The sequence below is a fragment of the Leucopleurus acutus genome (genome assembly GCF_964270905.1).
Source record: "Leucopleurus acutus genome assembly, chromosome: 5".
NCBI classification, from domain to species: domain Eukaryota; kingdom Metazoa; phylum Chordata; class Mammalia; order Artiodactyla; family Delphinidae; genus Leucopleurus; species Leucopleurus acutus.
The window spans coordinates 135107564-135132869 of NC_139147.1; the positions used below are offsets into that span (position 1 = coordinate 135107564).

Genomic DNA, 25306 nt, shown 5'->3' on the forward strand with positions numbered 1-25306 from the left:
AACATCATGCTGATGAAAGCAGGGTCTTTAAGTTCACCCCCCAGCGGACTGTCAGTTTCTCCTTCGCGCCCTGCGGGAAGCGCATTCCCGGGAAGGGAAACACACTAGTTGGAGAAGAGCTGGGGTGCTAGAGAAGGGCTGGAAGCTGGAACCAGGGAGCCTGGGACGGAGAGGTGGGTGGGGCCAGCCTGGGTGCGGCCTCGGGTACCAAGATGCGGGGATGGGGCCACGTCTGGCTCCAAGGGTGGAGAGCCAGGGAAGGTATTTGCTCGGGGGAGTGACATGATCAGGGTTTTTAGGCTGGTCACTCTACCTGAAGCATTGGGGGAGGGAGGAAGGAGGAAGGAGGAAGAACCAGAGGGACCGGCTGCAGTGATCCAAGTAGGATAATGCCCCAAAAGATGAGCCTGACCTAGGACGCGGTCTGCAGAGGGCTGGACTGGCTGGCGGCGGGACACTGGCGGAAGGACACTGGGAGGGAGGGACGACGGGGATAAATCCCTGGAGGACGACTCAGAGGGCTCAGAACAGGCTCTAACGAGGTCCTCTGCTTCTCACCTCTCGCCGCTCCCCTCCCCCCGCCCCAGCATCCTTGCAACTAGTTGAATCAATTCACAGATTCACAGTTCAGGATCCGAAAGGAACGGAATTAGCTTCTGTATGTGAAGTGGGTCTGACCCACGAGCGGAGCCCGGAGGGGAACGTCCGGAGGGCCGCTCCGGAGCTGGGCGGGAGCGGAACGAGTCCCGCGCGCGGGGCGGGGTAGGATGGGGCGCAGCGGCGGAGCCCAGAGCCCGGGACCATCGTGCGGCCCGCGGCCTGCGCTGTCTTTGCTCCTCGGGGTGCCGGCGGGTGCCTGGAAGTTGACAAATCTCTAGGGAGGCGGTGAGCCTCCCGGGACCCGCGGCCGCCGCCCGTCGCCGTCCGCTGGGCAGCGAGGTTCCTTTGGCCCGATGAGCCGGCCCAGCGGGAGCAGCCGCGACGGCGGCGACCACGAGCGGGAGCCGGGTGGCCCGCGGCGGCAGGGGAGGGTCCCCGCGGCCTGTAGGGGGCAGCGCCGAGCCCGGGAGGAGACGGCGGCGGCGGGGTGGGCGATCCCGGCCTCCCTGCCCTCCGTGCGCTTACCCGGCGCCGCCGGCTTCGGCGGGGACCCGGGGGTACGTGGCGGGCCCGGCGCGCGACAGCCCCTGGGGAGTTGGGATCCGGGGAGACCCCGGCGTCGCCACCCGCCCGCCCGGGGCCGCGAGAGCCTCGGAAGGCGCCTCCGCGTGGCCGGGGAGCGTCTGGGCGCCCGCCGCTTCCCCAAGCCCGAGCGGGACGCCCGGTGCCCGCGCGGTGGGTGCCCTGAGCCCCGCGGTGGGCTCCCCGGGGCGTTCCCCCGGGGAGGGCGCCCCGTTCCGGCGCCCCCGGCCGCGCGGTATCTGTGGCGCCCGCGGCGGCGCGTGTGCCGGGCGTGTTTCCCTCCCGGGTGCCGGGCCCCGGGCCCCGCCGCCGCGCTGACTGTGTCTCTCTTCTCCCCCTGCAGGAATCTTCCGAGAATCCTGCTGCCGCGACTCTAACCGTGAGCGAGGCGAGCTCGAAACCAACAGCACATCTAAATTTAAAAAAAAAAAAAAAAAAAAAAAAAAAAAGGCGGAAGAAGCGGCCGAGGCGGCGGCGGGAGGAGGAGAGGAGGAGGGGCCGCGCGGCCCGAGGCGGCGGGGACGCGGGGACGCGGGGACGCGGCTTTGTGCTGGCGGGTCGCGGGGCGCCCATGGCGGAGTGCGGCCGGGGGGGCGCCGCCGGCGGGGCCCTGCCCACCTCCCCGGGCCCGGTCCTCGCGGCCAAGGGCGCCCTGAGAGCCGGGGCCGGGGAAGGCGGCGGCGGCGGCGGAGGGCGCCTCGGCCACGGGCGGGCGCGCTATGACAGCGCCGGGGTTTCCAACGGAGACTGCAGCCTCGGCGTGTCCGCGGACGAAGCTCAGGCCAGCCCCTCCAGGGGCCCCCGCGGCGCCGCGCTCGCCCCGACCCCCGGCCCGGCCGCCTGCCCCCTCCCCCGGGAGAGCAAGCCGGGCGGCCTGCCCCGCCGGAGCAGCATCATCAAGGTAGGTGGGCGAGGGGCACCCGTCGCCCGCCCCCCGCCGTCCGCGGGGGCTCTTTCCCCGAGAGGGGAGTAGTGGTGGCAGGAGGGGGGTGTACGAGGAGCCAGCCCCCTGCTAACGGGAGCCAGGGGTGCGCTGGTGCTTGGAGTGGTTGAGCGGGGACTGGGTGCATATGGCATTTGGGAAGAATGGAGAGGTGGTCCTGAATGTGCAGGGAGCTGTGCTCAGACATCCCCCGCGGAACTTAGGGATGTCACCTCTCCCAGGATTGGCCTGGAATGATGGCCTGTACCTGCTTGGCAGGGCACGCTCTCTTGTGGTAGCCTCGGCTGGTAACAGACTCCCTGCAAGGTTTCCATTGTATGTTAAAAACAGTTATCATGTGAAAGCATGTTCTTAAAAATCCCAGGCAGTGAACAGAGATTATTTAATAGGTTTCTTCTCATCGCTCTATAGTTGCCTCTTGCAAACGGCTGGACTCAGAGGGTGCAAAAAATCCCAGGTCACTCAATCTCACGGAGAAATGGAGCAGGTTTCTGAACATAAATGCCCATTTCGGCTTTCTTAGGGTCAGAGGCGCTGAGAGATTACAGTCCTGCACGGTTTAATCTTTTCCTTGCTGCAGTAGGCAGGCCTCCAGCTCTGTGGAAGTTCTTTTGGGTAGTTTGCTTGGTTTTGCTATCTTTTGCCTGGGGTTATTTAGCAAAAGGAAGTCAGCGATTGTTTTGTGCATTTTAAACTCCAGGAGTAATGTAAGGAACTCCTGAGTTTGTGATGGTTTCATTCTAATATTACATTTTGGTCTGCAGTGCAAACATATTTCTCCTGACATGAAGTGAAAAAAAAATTGATGAGCTAAGAAGAGCAGAGCCTTAGGAAGGGCTAGCTCTTTCTGCTCAAGTTTGGAACAAATAGAAAATGTTGCTGTCTGAAGGCTGAGAGGTCACCAGGACGGTGAGCATCAAAGCACCCTGACACGGCTGTCCCCACCTTCCTGTGGCAGATCATCAGCGGTAGGGGGAGAGCAGAACGGGCCACAGTGAAGAGAATTGGCACTGGTGGTATTTGAAATTTAACTGGACCTGCAGAAACCTTCTGAGTAGCATGTAGTGTCTGATGGTATTATCAGCCTCTGCAGTTACCTAGTGAAATATACAACCTTGCTACTGTATGTAACAGGCAATTGTGAAACTGCTTTTCGCTTTGTCATCTGTTGGCCCGGTTTATGGCTGAGCAAGGGCACAGTTGGAGGGCTTAAAGATCAAGTGTATTAACTATCTGCAGCAGGCGTTTAGAGTTTAACTAAGGAAAGCAAAAGAGGTTTTTGCTGCATACCTACCTAGCTTTTAGTGACTTAACGTTTTCTTCTACTCTGTCGCTTATGTTGCCATGGAAGTTGCTTTCAACCGTGCGTGGTACTCAATACCCATTGACAGAGTTATGTGTCATAACTGTTTTTATTGGTTACTAGATATTTGTGGTGATTTTGCACTGCAGTGTTAATGAAATCAGATGTAAAAATTCCAGAGAAGATACAAGCTGACCACATTTTAACTCCTCTCCCTCAATTTTTTTGAAGGGCCTGTTCTTGCACTTTTTTTAAAAAAAAAAATTCAGATTTAATTGTTGTCTACATGTGGTTCACAGTGTAACTTATTTAATTACAACAGCATCTGTTTTAATTTTGCATTCATGGGAGGTTAGGAAGAAGGATGGTTTGCCAACATTTCTGACATGTGGAATTGAGAACTTGTTGGTAGATATCATTTCTTCATTGAAGATGCTAGAAGCACATGGGGAAATGATTAATAATTCAGAAATCACTGGAATTTTGAAAGTTTCCCAGATATCTTTGTCTTCTTTCTAATGGAGGCAGTTGGTCCCTTGTTTGCAGTTGTATCCCTAGATATACATTGTGAGGAATGTAGTAGGGGTTCAATAGGTTGCTTCCTGAATGAATGGACAAATGATAAGAAAGTACATATTTTCTCTAAGTTCTTTTCATTTTTAAAATGGCTCATTGGGATTTACCAGTCTCATGTCTTATTCATTGTCTCGTATCTCCTAAGATGACTTGACTCCTTTTTCTTGCCTCTATTTTCAATGTGCATTTTCTTAATCACCCTTTAAAACTATGGAAATAGTGTTGAAAGTTGATCAAGCCTGGATTTTAGGGAAGGAGTATGCTATATTTAAATAGGTAATTACTTGGTATTTACTCCCTTTCAGTTGGCGTCTTGAGGTATCAAGGTTTTAGAAATTTAGTGTGGCATTTTCTAAAGACATGACAGCATCAAGTTAATAACGTAATAGAATAAAGAGATCTTTAACTTTAATACCAACTTTCATAAAGCAGCAAATAAGGCACAGGTATTTTTGTCACACGAATCGCAGAATTACTTTTCACTTTTGTTAAAATATAATAAACAGCTTAGCAGGAGCCCATGTGAAAAAGCAGTGGTGACATCTTTCTTTGGTTTCTTTTGAATAAAGGGATGAATGCAGTCAGGTGATGGAAGGGGAGAGGCGGGAGTAGATTAGTGAGCGTGGTGATGATGGGGGACTTGAGGGCGTGGCGCGGAGAGTGCATGCTCACTAAGGATCAGAGGCTGGTGTTCATGGGGTTGCATTAGTTGCAGTGTCCGGCTATGCCTGTTTCCTAGTTCATCACAGTCTTGACCTTCCTCTTAGGTGGGGATCCCCGAATCAGAGAGAGAAATAACAGCAGAAATGGGATAAACTGTGGGCAAAGAAGGGGGACTATTGCTGAGGTGCAGGACGTGCAGAAATCCACTGTAGGCTGACTGGAATGATATTCCTTATTTAAAATTATTTCTTTGGAACTCCATCTGTTTTGTAAATGTGGTGTTGAGTAAGAAATTGTAAATTGTAAAACTACATTTTCTGCCAAAACAGATGCACAGATCCATACTAAAAGAGCTCCTTGGTTATGGTAAGAGTGTCGATGGAAATTCAGGGTGAGCAGCCTGGTAAGACCTTTCTAAGTACCTTGAGAAGAAAAATAAATCATGGAACTCATCACCAGACTTTTCTACTTTTCCTTAGCTTGTTGAAAATAGTGTTACACTTTTTAGCTTATTCTCAAAGGCCTATTACTAGATTTTTAGGGGAGAAGCCATTATGTTTGTCATCTTTAGTAATCTAGTAAACGAAAACATCACTTTCATTTTCTCTTTCCATATTTCATTTCATCACACCATTCAATACAGTCCACGCTTTATTTTGAAACAGTTAATTTGGTTAGCTGTTCAGATGGCATTCATTTTTTACAAATAGCTCCATCCTTTAATTCAGGAGCTTGGTCTAAAAATATGAAGTAACACTTTAAGCCTTAGATTTCTTTTTAAGTTTTGAAATAAATGAAGTTAAAATGTCTATTAGTTTGGATGGTTTACTTTAGTCAAAGCTAATTAAATATTTTGGATGGTACATTAAGAGAGGTGATTTAATTTGCATAAAATAAAATTCACTCCTGTTGGTGTCTAGTTCTATGGAATTTGACAAACACATGTAAGTCATGTAACCACTACCACAACCAAGATCTAGAACAATTCTATCATCTCAAAAAATTCTCCAAGTCTCCTATCCTATCTCCTGCCCCCTATCCCCAGACCATAACAACTATTGATCAGGGTATTTTAAAAAAATAAGTTGGAAGTATAGCCATTATACTATTTTGGTATTTAAAAGTAATGACGGCAGCCACTGTTTATTAAGCACTTACTATGTGCAAAACACATGAAAAGTGTTTAATTTGATTCTGTGACCTGGTCTTGCACCAACCATGGAGGCTGAAGAAAACCCCAAGTTCAGAGGGGTTAACTGCTTGTCCAGGGTGCTGGAGCTGGTTGTTGTACCCCGCTTGGGCACTCCACTGACCCCCACATTACACTGGCAGTGTTAATTTTTTTGTATACTTAAGGAAGCATTGGTGGTTTGGAACACCAGATTTGGTTTTCCCCTTTAAATGTAGGGGATACTGAAGGGAAAAGAAGAATCTCAATTTCTTCTGGCAGAAGAAGTTGGCAGATAATATGGCCAGGCAGCTGTCTAGTCACCTGTTATGGCTGCCTGACCAGAGACTCTGGCTTCGCTGAGACCAAAGGTTTGACCTTGTCCAAGGTGGCAGCCCTTAGTTTTCTTAATATCACTGTTGTCCTTATTATAGTATCACGGTGTGTAGGGGAAATGCTTTTACTAACTTTCCACCAACGTAGATTCCCTATGTCTTGATGCTGAGCACCGCATCATGGGGAACTAGCAGGCTTTTCACATCTATTATGCATATTTAAACAAAATAATTAAAATGTACATTATGGTGTAAATAAAGTAGACTCTTTGCAGGCCAACGCTGGGCTGTATTTATCAGTTCTGCACAGAAAGCAAGCACTCAATAACCATTTTCTGAATTTTATCTTAAGAATAATATCTGCATTTGACTTTAGACTTTTTTTTCTGAATGGGGGCTCGGGGGAGACAGCTGTACACCCAACAAACCTGTGGGCGTATCATGAATATTCAACCAACAGTAACTGGATCACAGAGTGAATTTGTCTGGTTAAACAGGCAGCTTTGGTCATTTAGGTCAGAAAACTCTGGTAGCCAATCAGCAAGTCTCCACTTGGCTTTGTACTGATGCATGTGAGGGAGTCCAGGCTTGATAACTGCTGCAAGGCGGGCGCAGGGCCGTGGGTCTCAGCCACTCAGAGAGCTTTCGTCACACTTCAGAGTTCAGTTTCAGAAGTCATTAGGGGGTGTTCATTTTCAGACCCTAAAAATTACTTACCCCTTTCGCTTCTTCCCTTCCCTGTCTTCCAGCCTCCCCTCCAAACAGTTATGCTTGACTTGTGGTGCTTTTCACCAGGTCCAGATAGACAACTGACAGGAAATTGTTTATTACTATTTTTTAAATTGCCTATCTTGGCCTCTTGAGTTAGTTTCTTAGAATGCTCTCTCCCAGAATCTGTTCAGTTCCTTTTATAGTTCTGTATGCTCTGTAAGGGGTCTAAACGAGACTGTTCTTTTTTGCTTTTCTTTTTTTAATGCTTAAGTTCCCCATGCCTCCGAATTCAACGAAATAGGGCAGTGCTATCTGCAGCCTAAATGCAGGTATAAATGAATTGTGAATATTCACGTTTTCCCTTCAGACTCTATTTTATACATGTGTTCAAAAATAGATGCTCTGTTCCTTATTAATGCTAAATTTTGTCTGTCATAACTTGCTTGTCTACCAGACCTCCAGATTACTTCAGCTACTTACGTTTTATTTCAAATTAATGGATTCTGTAGTACAGGGGATATTCATATATTTTTACCAGTGGGCCACAGGATCTGAAACTGTGCAAGCTGCCTGGCCAGCTTTTCTCTGCTGTTGATAATGGTGAATCGAGAGGGTCGTACCCAGCATGGGTGTTAGTAGTGACTCAGACAAGTCGAAACCCCCAGGGGGGTTTCAGTGGGACCTATGTTCCTTATGGCAGAATAATCCCATAGCTTTAGGGGGCTCAGAGCATATAATGACTTACATTGAGCTTTAGCAACAATTGTGTGAGTGAGCCAGTCTGCTGGCAGGACGCCTGGCACCTACCTGTCTCCGAAGGGCAGAGGAGGGCAGGTGGGAGGCCCTGCTGGCTGCGAGTGCTTGGTCACGTGGCGGGGGATTAGATAAAGCTTGTTCTAGGTAGTCATCTCAGCTGGGCTGTACAGGCAGACCACCTTTTATTGAGGTTCGCTTTACTGCGCTTCACAGATAGTGCGCTTTTTACAAGTTGAAGGTCTCTGGCAACCCCGCGTCGAGCAAGTCTGTTGGCGCCATTTTTCCAACCGCATTTGCTCACTTAGTGTCTCTGTGTCACATTTTGGTAATTCTCGCAGTATTTCAAAATATTTCCTTGTTATTATGTTTGTGATGGTGATCTGTGATCAGGGATCTTTAATGTTACTCTTGTAATCATTTAGGGGCACCATGAACCGTGCCCATGTCAGACGGTGAACTTAATTGATACATTTTGTGTATGTTCTGACTGCTGTCACCTCCCTGTTGCCTGAGACACAACAATGTTGAAATTTGGCCAGTTAATAGCCCTGCAAGGGCCTCTAAGTGTTCAAGTGAAAGGAAGAGTCACACATCTCTCATTTTATTTTTTTTTCTCATTTTAAGTCAAAAGCTAGAAATGATTAAGCTTAGTGAGGAAGGCATGTCGAAAGCCCAGATAGGCTGAGAGCCAGGCCTCTTGTGCCAAACGGTTAGCCAAGTTCTGGATGCAAAGGAAAAGTTCTTGAAGGAAATTAAAAGTGCTGCCCCAGTGAACGCACCAATGGTAAGAAAGCGAAACAGCCTTATTGCTGATATGGAGAAAGTCTGAGTGGTCCGGAGAGACGATCAGACCAGCCACCACATTCCCTTAAACCAAAGCCTAGTCCAGAGCAAGGCCTTAACTCTCTTCAGTTCTGTGAAGGCTGAGAGAGGTGAGGAAGCTGCAGAAGAAAAGTTCGAAGCTTAGCAGAGGTTGGTTCGTGAGGTTTAAGGCAAGAAGCCATCTCTGTGACATCAGAGTGCAAGGTGAAGCAGTGAGTGCTGATGACGAAGCTGCAGCAAGTTATCCAGAAGATGCAGCTAAGATCATTAATGAAGGGAGCCACACTAAACAACAGATTTTCAATGTGGATGAAACAGCCTTCCACTGGAAGAAACTACCATCTAGGTCTTTCATAGCCAGAGAGGAGAAGTCAGTGCCTGGCTTCAAAGCTTCAAACGACAGGCTAACTCTTGTTAGAGGCTAATGCAGCTGGTGACTTGAAGTTGAAGTCAATGCTCATTTACCATTCCGAAAATCCTAGGACCCTTAAGAGTCATGCTGAATCTACTCTGCCTGTGCTCTGTAAATGGAACGACAAAGCTTGGATTACGGCACATCTGCTTGCAACATGGTTGCAAGTGAATACTGAATATTTTAAGCCCACTGTTGAGACCTATTGCTCAGAAAAAGAAGACTCCTTTCGAAATATGACTGTTCAGTGACAATGCACCTGGTCACCCAAGGACTCTGAGGGAGATGCACAACGAGATACATGTTGTTTTCATGCCTGCCAACACAACATCCATTCTGCAGCCCATGGACCAAGGTATAATTTTGACTTTCAAGCCTTATTATTTAAGAAATATATTTCGTAAGGCTATATAGATGCCATAGAGAGTGATCCCGCTGATGGGTCTGGGCAAACTCAATTGAAAACCTGGCAAGGATTCACCATTCTAGATGCCACAAAGAACATTCATGATTCATGGGAAGAGGTCAAAATATCAACGTTAACAGGAGTTTGGAAGAAGTTGATTCCAACCCTCATGGATGTCTTTGAGGGGTTCAAGACTTCAGTGGAGGAAGTAATTGCAGATGTGGTGGCAACAGCAAGAGAATGAGAATTAGACGCGGTACCTGCAGATGTGGCTGAATCGCTGCAATCCCGTGATAAAACGTGAATGGATGAGGAGTTGCTGCTTATGGATGAGCAGAGAAAGTGGTTTCTTGAGATGGAAACTACTCCTGGTGAAGATGCCGCGAAGCTTGTTGAAATGACAAAGGATTCAGAATATTACATAATCTCAGTTGATAAAGCAGTGGCAGGGTTTGAGAAGAGTGACTCCAATTTTGAAAGAAGTTCTACTGTGGGTAAGATGCTGTCAAACAGCACTGCGTGCTACAGAGGAATCGTTCTTGAAAGGAAGCGTCAGTTGATGGGGCCGACTTCATCGCTGGCTTATTTTAAGAAACTGCCAGTCACCCCCGCCCTCAGCAGCCACCACCCTGATCGGTCGGCAGCCATCAACATCGAGGCGAGATCCTCCACCAGCAAGAAGATTACAACTCACTGAAGGCTCAGAGGATGGTGAGCTTTTTCTTCTTCAACCAATAAAGTATTTTAAAATGAAGGTATGTACATTGCATTTTTAGACACAATGCTTTTGCCCACTTAGTAGACTACAGTGTGGTATAAACACAGCTTTTATATGCCCTGGGAGCCAAAAAATTCGTGTGATTCTCTTTGTTGCGATATTCGCTTCATCGAGGCAGTATGTCTGAGGTGTGCCTGCACGGTGGGGTCTTGGTCTGTCCTCAGGACACACGTTGCATGTCTGGATTATTCAGGGGGAAGCATACTGGTGGGAAAACTAGAGGGTGTGAAGTTCGGTGCTTGGATCAGATTCTGCCTCCCTCTCTTCCTTCCTCTTGACCTTGGGCAAGATATTTAAGTCTGTGTGTCTAGTTAACCCATCTCTAAAACAGACATAAGGATATCTCCCTCATAACATTGTCGTGGAGGTTAAATGAGATGATGTGTGTGGCATATTCAGAACAGCGTGTGGCCTGTAGTAAACACTCAATCAGCAGCCCCTGGTATGTTTAGTTTCTCTTATTTAGAGTTGATCCTGAGATGAGCAAACTCATTTAGCTTCATTTGAATTGGAGATCACTAACACTGCCATCCCCGTTTTGAAAGTCTTATCTTTTGAGACACAAAGAATGTACCCAGATAAGTTTCTCAGACTTCTTCTGAAGATGCTTCATGAATGATTTTTGTTCTGGTGCCTCTCTCAATCTGATGCGTCAGTGCAACTGAGCTCATATCTTAATAGCCCCACTTCAATAATCGGAGGGCACTGGACATAAGTTTTATTGCACCAAGCACCCATGTGTCTTGGTTTGCCCAGCATAGTCCGGATTTACCCCGGACAAAACCAGGGTTTTGTCCTCTCCGCTCTCCTTTGATGGATTTCAAAGCTTTTCAGGAGGGAATCATTTCCCATTTTTGTTTCTTTTTAACAAAATTTGATTTACACTTTTTAGGGTCCTGGAGGGTAAAGCAGGTAGTAGTAACAATTTGTTTTCAGGTGAGTTCTTTCTGATAGTATTTATCCCTACTGTTGTTTTGGAATTGTCAAATAATATAAATTATTTATATTTAATAATTATATAAATCATTATATATAAAATATTATATAAAGATATTTATGTAAATTATATAAACATAATTTATATAAATTATAAAATTATAGAATATGTTTATGCCTTCAGCACATTACTATGAGTTCAGTGTTGAGGTATCTTCTTGGAGTATGCTAAATATACGGATTTGGAAATAGCAGATATTACCACCCCAGAACCCGGGCAGCTGGATTTAAAAGTGATTAATCATATAGATTCATGGGAGTTTTAGAACGGAAAGAGATCATGCAAAATTCTTTTGTAGTCATAGAGAGGCAAGGCCATACTGATCAGCACATCTAGCTCCTAGCTATGGTTGAGTTCATTTATTTGCATATTAGCCTAGCAGAATTGGAAAAAAAATTGTTATGTAATACTGCAGTGTGTGAGTATTCATAGCACAAGATGTGGTCTTCCAAACAGCTATTTTTGAGAATTTGTTTTTTTGGCTATAGATAGCTGCATGGGTACACATGCTACACTTGTGCACGCATGTACTCTGAAGACTCTGTTTATAAATAGTAAAGATTAAGAACAAACCAAATAACATAGTGGTGGCTGGCACGAGTCCTGTCTTGTGAGAGACTGATGGGTAGCAGGTGTCTGCTCTCTAAATTGAAAATGCCCGGGCAGGGGGAGCCTGTTTTGATGAACATTGCCGACGAGGCTTCTGTTGCTCTTGACCAATTAGCGTGGCCACAGAGGGATGAGCGACCTCGTTTGCAGCTACCATTAGAATCACAAGCTCTATGACTCTCTCTACATGGTTTCCTGCTACTTTTTATGTTTCATCTTCCTTCTAAGCTCTGATATCCTGTGAGCATAAGTAGATGTAAATTTTCAAATAGTTAAAATGGTTTAATGGTTATTCTTGGAGGAAATACAGCAAGTTGCTTAGATTTTTGTTGCTATTAATCCATGCTAATAGATTATATTAAATACCAATAGAATCATTCAGAGGTTTTCATATCAGAACTGATAGAATTCCTGATGTAATGTGGGTTTAACGGATGTGTTTGTCTTTGGAATTTTTGGTGGTTTGTTGAAAGCGATCTATATATTCTTTCAAGGCTTTCTCTGGTTTATGTATATTCCCATAAATGTTTTTCCTATACATTAAAATAGTATCAGAAGTTGAACTGCTATGTCATAGGATATGTGTATATTCAGCTTCAGTAAATATTATCATGTGCTTTTCCTAACTGACAAAACTAATTGACACACCCACCAGGTTATGTGAGTTCTCGTTGCTCTAAATGCTTCCCAATACTTGGCATTGTCAGTGGTTTTTGTTGGTTTTAAATTGTATCTGTGATGGTTATGTAATGCACTGTGGCTTTTAGGTTGCATTTCCCTGATGATGAATGATGTTGAGCGCCTTTTCATGTTTTCTTGGCCATTAGTATATTCTCCTTTGTAAAATGCCTATTCCTATCTTTCGCCCATATAAAAAAATTGGGGTGTTTATATTAAAAAAAATTAATTTGTGGGACTTCTTTACATTTTCTGGATATGTCTTTTGTGTGATACGTATATTGAAAATTTCTTCTCCTAGTATGTGACTTGTCTTTTCATTGTCTTAAGGGGCACCTCTTAATGAATAATAAGTCTTATCAGTTTTAGTGAAATCCAGTTTATCAGCATTTTCCTTTATGGTTGTCCTGTGTACGATATTTTAACTTAGCTTGAGACCATGAAGATATTCATTTATTTAACTTCTAGAACGTTTATTTTTCAAATTTAGCTCTGCAGTCTGTCTGGAACTTATTTGTGTGTGTGGTGTGAGGTAGGGGTCAAGATTTTTCTTTCCATGTAAATATCCAGTTAATTAATCCAGCACCATTTATTTGAAAATATCATTTTTCCCTATTGCACTGCATCGGCCCTTTGTCATATATCAAGTGACTTTATATGTGTGGGTTTGTTCTGAAGTCTGTTTTGTTAGATTGGTCTATTTGCCTATTCTTTCTTTCATACTGTCTTTCTTCCTAGGTGTATACCCAACAGATAATTAGGCCATTTGTGTATCAAAAGATATGTACAAGAATGTTTGTAGCAGCATTAACCGTAAGAGCCCCAAACTGGAAACAACCCAAATGCTCATCTTTTAAAATAAGCATATCACACAATGGAATACTATGAAGAAAAAAGACAGACAGACAGACAGACAGGAACAACAAAAAGAGCAGATGACTGCTACATGTACCGCTCTAGCCTCTCAAGATAATGTTGAGGGAAAGAAACCAGACACAAAAAGAATGCATATTGTATGATTCCATTTATATAAAGTTCCAAAACAGACAAACTGATTTTTGGTGATAGGAGTCCTAATAGTGGTCCCATTTAAGGCTCCTGACTGGGAGGGGAGACCCAGGGGCTTCTGGGTGTCACTGATTTTTGGTTGCTGGATTTGAGGGTGGTTCCACTTTGTGAAAATCGTTGAACTGTACACACTCCTGACTTCCAGAGGTATATCATACTTCAATAAATAAGTTGATTTACACAATTGAGAAAATAAATCAAAATTAAATACTTACAGGCTGCTTCACTCTGCACTGTTTAGGACACTGCCTTTCATAGTTTGCTGCTGTCTGTCGATCAACATGTAAAACACCTTTTTGCTGCAGTGGGGTGCTCATGTCGCAGCGAGGCCTGGTGGAGGCCCAAGCTGTGTGATGGTGTGGAGTTGGGGGGTAGGGGAGACGCTGGCTGGAACAGCAGGAGGACGGGATCCTTCCTGAGCTGTGCCGAGAACACATCAGGAGCCGGGCCTGGAAGGAGGGGGGGCGGCGGGCTGACACAGTGGTGAAGGGAGTGTTGGTCACTGGCATCATCTCACTCTGTTGTGATCGCTGGGAGTTTTGACGATCGGTTTGGTGTGATTTTGAGCGTTTTCATCCCTTCCGGTGCGCTCGAAAGATTTACTATTCGAAAGTGTGCTGCTCACACAAAACTTTGAGAACCTCTCCTTTGTGGAGCACCTGTTCTCTGCAAGACGGCTTTCTAGAGAGCACTTTTGGTCTCAAAAGCAGTGAACAAACAGAAACCAGTTATCCAGGTTTGTAGACAAAAGCGGGAGTTTTGTGTTGGCCACTGAAGAGCCGTCTACCTGGGGTCCCAGGTGGCCAGCAGAGTTTTGGCTCTGTCGGCATTTATCTTGTCCCATCGAAATGTTCCTTCAGGTGGGGAGAACACCAACTCTACAAACGGGTCACACTGGAATTTTTAGGACACTGAATTATCTGGATTCTAAAACACACTAACGTGCAGATCCACTCTAGTCCAATTAAATCAGAATCTCCGGGGTTTTCCTAAAGCGCCCTGGGAGATTTTAGGGCATGGTCAGGGTTGAAAATAGCGGAAACTTTTCTCCTGTGTTGGGTCTCAGACTGGTCAGCTCTGTTAGGTATGACAGAACAAGCAGCCCCAGAATCCTGCAGGTGACAGGCGGTTGGTTGGTGATCCTGTGGCCGGTAGGGCGCAGGGGGTAGGGTGCAGCCTTCAGCTGCCTCAGTGGAGCCTCTCCTTCGAGGAGCTGAGTTGCCCTTTTTCCGAGGGGGTGTGTAAGACACTGATGGCTCTCCCGTTCATCAGGTCAAAGCTGGAGAAACTGACTTACGTGTAAAAATGGTGGCCCGCCCTCTGTGCTAATCATTGTACCTTAAGAATGTATTTTTGAGCCAAATAAAGGAGTATGTTGCGTTCATACAGGCCCTGGGTTCATTATTTGGGGCCTTAATCTACCTGGATTGATCATCACTGTGCAGCCACTGTATCCTGGTCCATCCCTCACAAGAGAAAAGACCTCTGTGTACCCAGGACGTTCTACATCATGGAAGAAGACCTCTGCAGGAGGGATATTTTTTGAAAGAACTAATTTGACTGAGGCATGAGCACTGTTTCTAGAGAGAGCTGATTGTACATTTCAAACTTTAACCACCGCAGGCGGTGACGTGTAGTAAAAATGCTGTTTACTCGTGGCAGATTATACGTCGACCCTTGAAGACAGGTGTCTGTTTGTACAGGTAATTTATGCTGGGAGGAAGAGAACAATCTGGTGACGCTTAGGACATCCCGTGGTGGTGTGCCAACCGTCGGGGTGGGTGTGTCTTGATCTTTGGGTGAACGTCTACTTTCTGAATGCCGTAACCTTTTCCTCTTGCCACACAGACCCTTGCGGTCAGGAGGAATGACCGTCGAATTCCCAGAGCATCTGTAAAATATATTTTCAGTCACGTGGAAACATCAGTGTTGCGGATTCGTGGTCTTCGTGACTTGCTGTGTGCTGTTTCTCCAGGACTTGGCTGCTCTTATCAACAGACCACCCTTATTCATGCTCATCCTTTTAGGTCAATTGTTTTTCTCTTCCAAATTAACATGAGTGGATACTCCAGCATAGAAGCTTGTGTCCCCCTGTCCTGGTTGGGAAGACCGAGTCTTTGGAGACCCTGGTCTCTGGAGGCCGGAGGATGCACAGTCTGGTAGCACAGAAGTGTTCTCGAGCCTTCCTGACTGTGGTTGGGACCCACTTATTCATACATAATTGATACACCTCTAATTGTTGTTTTATTTACTTATTTGTAAATGGGAGGCAGAGTAGAAATGAGCTTTAACATTCTTTGGGGGAGAAAGTCTACAGTCTTTCTGTGAAAGTTTAGTACTCCCTAATATTTACCAAGCTAAGAATTGGAGGGGTTTCCTTTCCTACAGCGTAATTAGCCAGATCTTCTCACCCATCTTTTCTGTTAGGGAAGAAAGTATTGTTGAAGATTATTTTTAATCGTTAAATACCCCTTTTGCCCGCAAGAATACCTGCCATTGGAATGATACCCTGAGGAAACTAGAAGCAAGAAGGTGAAACAAAGCGAGAGAAATAGGCAAGTAGCCTTGCTGGCTGGCTTCTCACTTAGCGGAGGAGAAGTGTCCTCCCTCTGTGACAGTGCCCTGACCTCAGTGCGTTTATCTTGCCGGTTGCCAGACGGCAAGGTAAAACAAGGAGGGAGATGGCCTAGGAGACGTCCCCGAAATAACAGGCTGCGGTAGAGCTCCGGACCCAGATGGGACTTGGCGACTCTCAGGCCTGCCATTCCTACGAGCGCCAGGGGCCGTGGGAGCCATGCATTATGCTCCAGAAGAGTGCTTTCAACCTTTTCTACACCCGGCTACAGATAGAGAATGATGTCATTGTACAGCTCAGTTTGAAGAGGTGGCTTGTGGCTACAGGCCCCCACCCAGCTGTGACGCGGCCAGGGATGGAAGGTGAGGGCTTGCAGGGTCAGTATCCTGGCCAGCCTGTAATCCACCGGCGGCCCCCGGTGCTCTGCCGGGGCACCCACATTTCGTGGAGGCTGTGCTTTCCAGGTGGTAGAGAGGAGAACAGAGGTGTGAGGAAAGGTACGGTCGGCTCTGGGCGCCCTGCATGCATGGCTGCTGAGGTGATGCCCCCCGTTACACAACTGCAGGGGCCGGCTCACCTCTGTGGTGGACAGGAGCTCAGCCCTGGGACGTGCCATGGAGCTGCGGCCGCTGGAGCCCTGTGGAGCCCGTGCAGACAGCATCAGTAGACAGGTGTGAGACCTGGACAGGATGGGGCATCTCAAGAGTGAGAGGGACAGTCAAGCATCTGCGTTCACAGCAGGGCCGATGTCATGTATAGAGCGGACTGTTAGTCTAGCCTTGGGCTTTCCTCCTATATCTGAACAGAGCCAACCATGGGGTCATGTTTAAAACCAACAACAAAACAGCCCCAAGTAGGCAGGGAGGCTGAACTCCCTGAGTTCCTCTGCAGAAGCTCAAGCCTGAGACGAGGACTCCAGTTCCGGTGCTCAGGGCTCTGTTCTGTGGGGATGGGAGCTGCAGGTGGGGAGCCCTGGGCTCTCGTCTGGGGTTTGTGCCTCTGCCCCATCGTAACGTTAAATGCACCCAGAGGAGTCCGCCTTCTCCTCTTGTGCACGTAAGAGGTACATGCATTCTCGTCTGCCAGATTTCTTAGGTGTGTTTTGGGCACTTGGGTCAGTACTTTCTGGGTGACTTTCTGATGTGGTAGGTAAAGGCTGTATAAATCTCGGGAGGATCTGTTTATCTGAGTGATTCGGTTGCTGCTAGTTTACTGTTTCAGTTCTTTGCATGAGAAAGATCTGTGCTGTTCCTATACGTTTACTCATAAATCCATTACACCACTCACTCTCCATCCTAAAAATCCTAATGAGAGACTCTATCCTGTTTTAAAGGTCACATTTACTTTCCCACTTCTCTTATCATCTATAATATACAATGTTGTTTTCAATACTTCCTGTGCCACCTTATTTGAATATCATGTTTTGGTTTCATATTTTTAATTCATTTCATTCTGGTTTTGATTTACTTACCATTTCAAGTGGAAATGCATAACCCCAGGCCCTGTGCTTTGTCCCCCAGCCGGTCACTTTTATTATTTTTTAGCGCTGGGAGCTGGTGGGTTGGCCTGATGGTTTTAGTCGTGACCAGGCTAGAGCCAGTGAGGTTTTAATCTCAGAGCTGTAAAAGGTTCTATTATGACCTAAGCAGTGACTGTGATACTGAAGGAAATGACCTTCATTTTTTTCCTGGACAAAGTAACAATTCAGAGAAGAATTTAGGGAGTCTCTCAATATGATAATAATCATTTAAATACAGTTATTTCTGTATTTTTAGTATTTTTCAGTGGATTTGAAAAGACAATTTTTAACTAATGAAATTACAAATTACACTTTATTTTATTCTTTATTCTATTCTCATTCCTACTGAAGACAGAAAATCCGAACTTTAGATCATATTTTGACTTTTAAGAAAATCAGCAAGACTCTATATCTCACTGTATTCTCTATAAATTGAAATAAAGCTACATGTTAATCTCCTCATTGCATGATTGTCCTAATGTTTAGAAAGAACTTTAAAACTCCTAAAGCAAGATGTTATGAAAACATAAAACGGTGGTAACAATACTTCATAACCAAAAAAGAAAAAAAAATCATCTTTGAAAGTTCATGTGTAAGCTAGCAACACCTCACGTTTGCATAGTTCTTTAATCTCCACCAGGCACTTTTTTTTTTCAACATCTTTATTGGAATATAATTGCTTCACAATGGTGTGTTAGTTTCTGCTTTATAACATAGTGAATCAGCTATACATACACATATATCCCCGTATCTCCTCCCTCTTGCATCTCCCTCCCACCCTCCCTATCCCACCCCTCTAGGTGGTCACAAAGCACCAAGCTGATCTCCCTGTGCTACGTGGCTGCTTCGCACTAGCTATCTATTTTACGTTTGGTAGTGTATATATGTCCATGCCATTCTCTCACTTCGTCCCAGCTTACCCTTCCTCCTCCCTGTGTCCTCAAGTCCATTCTCTACGTCTGCGTCTTTATTCCTGTCCTGCCCCTAGGTTCTTCAGAACCATTTTTTTTTTTTAAGATTCCATATATATGTGTTAGCATACGGTATTTGTTTTTCTCTTTCTGACTTACTTCACTCTGTATGACAGACTCTAGGTCCATCCACCTCATTTTCGTTTCTTTATGTGACTGAGTAATATTCCATTGTATATATGTGCCGCATCTTCTTTATCCATTCATCTGTCGATGGACACTTAGGTTGCTTCCATGTCCTGGCTATTGTAAATAGAGCTGCAACGAACATTGTGGTACATGACTCTTTTTGAATTATGGTTTTCTCAGGGTGTATGCCCAGTAGTGGGATTGCTGGGTCGTATGGTAGTTCTATTTGTAGTTTTTTAAGGAACCTCCATACTGTTCTCCATAGTGGCTGTACCAATTCACATTCCCACCAACAGTGCAAGAGGGTTCCCTGTTCTCCACACCCTCTGCAGCATTTATTGTTGTTGATTTATTGATGATGGCCATTCTGACCGGTGTGAGGTGATACCTCATTGTGGTTTTGATTTGCATTTCTCTAATGACTAGTGATGTTGAGCATCCTTTCATGTGTGAGCAAGGTTGAGCTGTGGACCCAGGTCCCTGCCCTGTGGCCCTGTCCTCCTGTCCCTTCCACGCTGCCCAGAGACCTTCAAACGTCATGTCCACGTAAACTGGGAAGGTGGCACTTCCTTCCTCACCCGCTGAATTAATGAGGCACAAAAATCGAACCAGGATCATCGAAAGGTGATCTTAGGGCAGTGCCCGTTTGAGGTGGTGGACTCTCTGGCTGATCAAAACACTGAAGAGCTGCTTTTGTGCTGTGAAAGGGACTGCAGTTTAATGCCTTGAACGTCTGTCTCTGCCCTGTTATTGCTTAGATAAATCAACCACTTCACTGCTTATTATGATAAGGCAGAGCATCTGGACATCCTTGAAGTTAAAAAAAAATTATTTCTGCACTAAATATTTAGCGTGTTGGACCTATTTGTCATTCCAGGAAAGTAACAGCATCACGCCTGGCCATTCTGGAGGCCACCTGTTGCTTTCAAGAGCCACGTGGAGGGCGCTGCCTCCGTGACTAAACACCCTCCATCACGTGGGGGGCTGCGTGTGCCAGCTGTGTGGGGCAGTCCTTTTCCCAAGGCCATGTGAGCCGGTGAGGACAGGGTCACAGGCTGCCGTGCTCTGAGCCGGCGGGAAGGACTCCGCTTCACACGGTCTGCCTCTGCAGCCCTGACTCTGGGTGGGCAGTGCCCACTAATGGGCCACTGTTGGCAAGGAGATCTGGGAGGCCGTCCTGTCACTTCCTGCCGCCCATCCTTGGACACAGTCTTACCTCCTGGTTCTTAGAGAAACCTCAGGGCCTTGTCCTTGGGACCCATACCCTGGCCCGTCCTCCCTCTGTAGGGGTGGGGGCTACCTTCTTTCCCCGCCCTGCCTCTAGGTCCCATCCTCTCCCTCCTGTGTCTGTAACTTCTGCTTCTGTGCTTATGTGTCCCCATCAGCGTGTAAACACACTCAGGTTCTTAACAAACACGCAAGACCAGAACCTTCCCTCTCCCCTCTTCAGCTGTGTCTGGAAAGAGTGACTGCACCCTCCTGCTCCATTGCCTCTCCTGGTGTTTACCTCCCCACCCAGTCCCTCCAGCGAGGGTCATCAGGGCTCACCGTGCCACCAGGTAGTGGGCTTCCTTGCATGTTGCAGGCCTCATCCCGGCCCAGGCCTGCAGCTGCAGCTGTAGTCAGCCACGGGGACTCTCCAGTGACGTCTCTGCCTCAGGCTTGCCCTCCAACCCAGGAACAGCTGTCCACTCGGCACCCTCTGCCCTGTCACCCGGCATCTCACTGCAACACATCTGACTTTCCCTTCCTTACCCTGCTCCCACCTTCCTGTCTGGTCCTTTTCTGGAGCTACTTAGCTTGGCAGATGGCACCCTCATCCATTCTCCTTTCTTCATGGTCAAGGAGTCAGTCTGGATGAAAGAGTATTTTTTAAAAAGGAGTTGGAAAGCTTAAGAAATTACAGCAAGCTCTTCTTTTATAAGAAAAATGGGGCTTCCCTGGTGGTGCAGTGGTTAAGAATCCGCCTGCCAATGCAGGGGACACGGGTTCGAGCCCTGGTCCAGGAAGATCCCACATGCCGCGGAGCAACTAAGCCTGTGAGCCACAACTACTGTGCCTGAGCGCTAGAGCCCACGAGCCACAACTAGTGAGCCCACGCAATGCAACTACTGGAGCCTGCGCACCTAGAGCCTGTGCTCTAGAACCCGCAAGCCACAACTCCTGAGCCCACGTGCCACAAGTAGTGAAGCCCGTGCGCCTAGAGCCCATGCTCCGCAACAAGAGAAGCCACTGTGGTGAGAAGCCCACGCACCGCAACAAAGAGTAACCCCAGCTCGCTGCGACTAGAGAAAACCCGTGCACAGCGACGAAGACCCAATGCAGCCAAAAGTAAATAAAGATATAAATTTATAAAAAAAAAAAAAAGAGGGCTTCCCTGATGGCGCAGTGGTTGAGAGTACGCCTGCCAATGCAGGGGACATGGGTTCGTGCCCCGGTCCGGGAAGATCCCACATGCCGCGGAGAGGCTGGGCCTGTGAGCCATGGCCACTGAGCCTGCGTGTCCGGAGGCTGTGCTCCGCAACGGGAGGGACCACAGCAGTGAGAGGCCCACATACAGCAAAAAAAAAAAAAGAAAAGAAAAATGCTCCCATTTACCTTTTCTTTAAAAAAAGAAATGATCAGTTCTGATGTATATTGCTATTAAAACTAAGGACGTGCACAGTTTCTATAGCAAGAACATAGGCTGATTGAATTAAAATGTTTGACTCTTAAGTATAACTTTCTAATTTTCTTTCTGAAATGGTTTAGAGGGAATCATTCAAGTATCTAGGTATTCATCTGCCTCTACCCTCAACCTCCAATTAATCTTTGCAAGTCTCTTATCACTACTTGCCATGCATTGGTTCACTTAAATTTGCAAAGCAAAATTTAATTGGTATCTGGCTCAGAAACATTTGTTTCTTATAGGAAAGGTGTTATGAGTTAGGAATGGGCCTGTTTGTGAGCCAGACAGGGATAATTTTTAAGCGTTTCAAAATGGAAAATCCACGTGAAGAACTTATTTTCTTTTAAGGTTTCAGTTTGGAGTCTAATAATCTTTATTTTTTCTACGTATTTTAAAATTTATTTTATTGATTTATTTTTGGCTGCATTGGGTCTTCGTTGCTGTGCATGGGCTTTCTCTAGTTGTAGCGAGCAGGGGCTACTCTTCGTTGTGGTGTGCAGGCTTCACGTTGTGGTGGCTTCTCTTGTTGTGGAGCATGGGCTCCAGGCGCGCGGGCTTCAGTAGTTGTGGCACGCGGGCTCAGTAGTTGTGGCGCACTGACTTGCTTGTTCCGCGGCATGTGGGATCTTCCCAGCCCAGGGATCGAACCCGTGTCCCCTACGTTGGCAGGCGGATTCTTAACCACTGCGCTACCGGGGAAGTCCCTCTAATAATCTTTAGACTATTATTGTTCTGGGATCCATGATTTATTATTTTTTCCTCATTGATTTCTTTCTCATTGAAATTTCTTTCTGTGAAAGAAGTGGTTTTTTAGACTGTTTTTTTTTTTTTTTTTGTGCCAAAGATAGTACTAGGCCATGTTGCCACAGGTGAGGATCAGGTGGGGTAAAATGATACTCTGCGTGGACTGGAGGTCACCCCTGGAGTGACCTTCATGTATGGAGCTAGTTTAGCTCCCCTTTGACAGGCACTGAAGCAGACCTGTTCTGCCATAAGATCCTGGACATCTGTCTCTTCTTACATTGGGAGATGCTGAAGACAGCAAAGTGCATCGGTGCTCTAGCCCTTTCGTTTTCATTTCACTGCTGGTATGGTGACTCATGAAACCCCTGTGCTGGTTGTACAGCAAGGTCCCTGCCCGGAACAGTGTGGGGTCAGGAGGGGTTCTGGTGAGCTCGACTGTAGGTACTCAGATGCTGGGAGGACAGAGCAGAGGCTTAGCAGGGTTGTGTTTCACGTGGTGGGTGGGAGAAGCCACACCCGGCCAGAGAGCCGTAAAGTTGTAGTTCTGGGAAGTGGTGTGGTTGGGTTTGTGGCTGAGTACAGAGAAAAGAATTGAAGCGGTCTCCTTACCGAGGTGCCGCGTGCCCAAGGCTGCTGACATTTCTGATATTTCACAGCGGGCTTTGGCAGGACGGGTCCCTTCCGGCTGCACCTGGGTGAGCCCACGGGCATCCTTCACTCCAGCCACCTGATACGGTGTTCATGGCTTACGCGTGGGTGGCGTTGCAAAGAATTCATCTTTTGTGATCTCTTTTTGGGAAGTGCAGTGGCCACGGAGATCTCTGATCTGTAGAACTGTGACAGTAAGAAAACCTTGGGAGCACCTGGACATGGGGCAGCTAATCTGGCTCGGCTGCTGGGTGGTAAAGGTCCCATGTGTCCCGGGAACATGTAGCTTTCTGTGTCCCTGCTCGGTTTTGTCAAGCCTGCCAGCCAGGATCCCTAAAACACATTCGAGGCCTGCAAAGTTGTCAGTTTGGCCAGAGCCAGGCCATGACTTTCACTCCTAACCTTTTAAAGAGATCTTGACAAAGATGTGAGCAGACTGTAAAATCCCCTGGTTAACACAGAGGACAAGCCGTGAGCAGAGTGTGTGTGTGTCAGAAGGTGCACGTTTTTTGTTAAAAAGGGAAATGCCTGTTTTCATGGGAGGAGTTTCCTGGTGGGTTGGCTTATTTGGTGGTGATCTGGCCCTTTGAATGAGGCCCGTCTTTCAGCTCAAGGCTTTGCCATCACCGGGATGGATGCTGGTGGAAAACTAGGAGTGCTCTGGCCCCCAGGCCAGCCTGGGAGCAGATAACCAAGGACGTCTGCTGGCCAGAGTCAGGGACACAGCTGGGGCAGGCTCTTAAGGAAGAAGCACAGAATGCTTTTGAAGGTTATTTTGGTTTTACATTAAAATGCGGACTGAATCCTCTCCTTCGTGACAGGGACAGCATCGGCCCCGTGGTGTGTGGGCACAGAGAGTGATGCAGAGTGAATGGAGCTGGAAGGTTTGGGGGATTTTCACACTCCTTCACACACGCCTCTCCTAGCCTGCTGGCAGAGTAGGCTGTGATTCCGCCTGGCACCACACACCTTTTATGATTAACACGGAAACTAGAAGTCAAAGCACATTGACTGTCAAAGATGAGGACCCAATTTCAACTTCAGTACCAAAGCAAAGTAGCTTACCTTCTAGTTGGAATTTTCTTTCAGAATATAGTGTACTTTCTGTTTCATATGCACTGTTTAGATTTATTTCAGTTTTTTGGGAAGCAACCAGTTAATTTTGTATTTAAAATGAGATTGGGAATTTTATATACAAAATTAAAAAAATCTTCCATGTGAAGGTAGTGAATTTCCAATGGTGCCATCAGTTGTATGCAGAATTTGTGGATATGTGCCTCTGTTTCTGAGAAGTTTTTGTCAGTTTTCAAAGGCATCTGAAATTTAAAAAAAGCAACCAAACAGTTGATTCAGAGTGAGATTGTGCTGTTGTGGCTCCAGCTTACTGTTTAAGCCTCATCAGGGTGTAGGCAGCGTATGGGGAGCCTGTTAGTTCGGTGCCCCCATCTTTGGAAGAGGTTGGAGATGGGAGGGGGGTCCCTGCACATGGAGGGATGGTTGCTGACTGGTGCCCACGACTTTCCGGGCCCAGCCAGGGCGCTGCTAACCATCTTCTGCTTTGAGGAACAAAATCCAGGTCCACAGAGAAAGGCTTCTGGGACAGGGAGGGTGTGTACGTAGCAGGGCTGCGTGTTGACTTACATGGGTCCAGGCCCTTTTCTTTATGTGGGCTCCTTCCTCCATTAAAAAAATTTTTTAAATTATCTTTTGCAACTGTATTGGTATAAAGACAAATCTACTCATGTTATATATGAAAACATTTTAAAGTTTCTTTTTATTCTTTCTGGTTTTAAAATAAAATTCAACCTTTTTTTGTGGGCTTCTTAAGAATATGGGTCTTAAGCATTGTGCCTACCGTCCAGTGGATAAGTTGGCCCTAATTTTCTTTCTAAAGTATATAGAAGTGGAATATCCAAATAAATATGCTGTTGTTTACTTCCTATCTGTTATTCTTGAGTAAAGTTGAGAGAAGACATTGAGCGTGTTGTGAATTTAAATTTTGGAGAGAAGTTTGCATCAGTGAATACGTAACTTGCATCTTCGATCTAGGTTTATTGTACTGTTAATTTTGGCGAAGGAGTTCATTTTCAAAATTTTAGTAAAATTTGAGTTTTAAAAATGTACTGTATTAACTTCAGTAATTAATATTCTACAGAATTTAGGAAGATTTACTCTTTTGAGTGTATGCAATGGAAAATATTTTAAGCATTCTTTCTAGTTTGCTTTATGAATATATAATACATTCTACATGATAAATTATTTTCTAAAATAAGTCAGCTTTATAGAGGAACTTACATAGGTCTCCTCCTGATTCTGAGAAGTCGTCTATGAATTCTTTGAGCAAAAATCTACTTGAAAAGATAACAAGCAATAATTTGTGACTTGGAAATTGTGTGCTACAAATAGCAGCTGTGTTTATTTGCGCTCTACTCCACCCAGTCTAAAACATAGCCGTGTGGTTGCAGGCTTGGGGAAGGTCAGTGGTGACTTGGAAGGTGTTTTTCTCTCTTTCTACCCCCTGTTTTAGCGTTGAGGGAAGAGATCGTCCTTTTAACTTCTGAATCCTGTTTCCTTTCTTTGGCAGCTCAGATGAATTATTTTCACGTGCTGTTGTCTAAAAATGAGTTTGACTTTTACGTTAGTTT

At 46.2% G+C, this 25306-nt stretch overlaps 1 protein-coding gene across 1 annotated transcript in view; it reads left to right on the forward strand.

Annotated features, from left to right (window-relative positions):
• The first annotated feature begins 1525 nt into the window (after positions 1 to 1525).
• PLCL2 (phospholipase C like 2) overlaps positions 1526 to 25306 on the forward strand; it is a 194274-nt gene continuing 170493 nt past the window's right edge. The window contains exon 1 of the mRNA XM_082840367.1: positions 1526 to 2083. Coding sequence (XP_082696493.1) covers positions 1754 to 2083 — 330 coding nt within the window. The 5' untranslated portion in view covers positions 1526 to 1753. The remainder of the gene's footprint in view (positions 2084 to 25306) is intronic.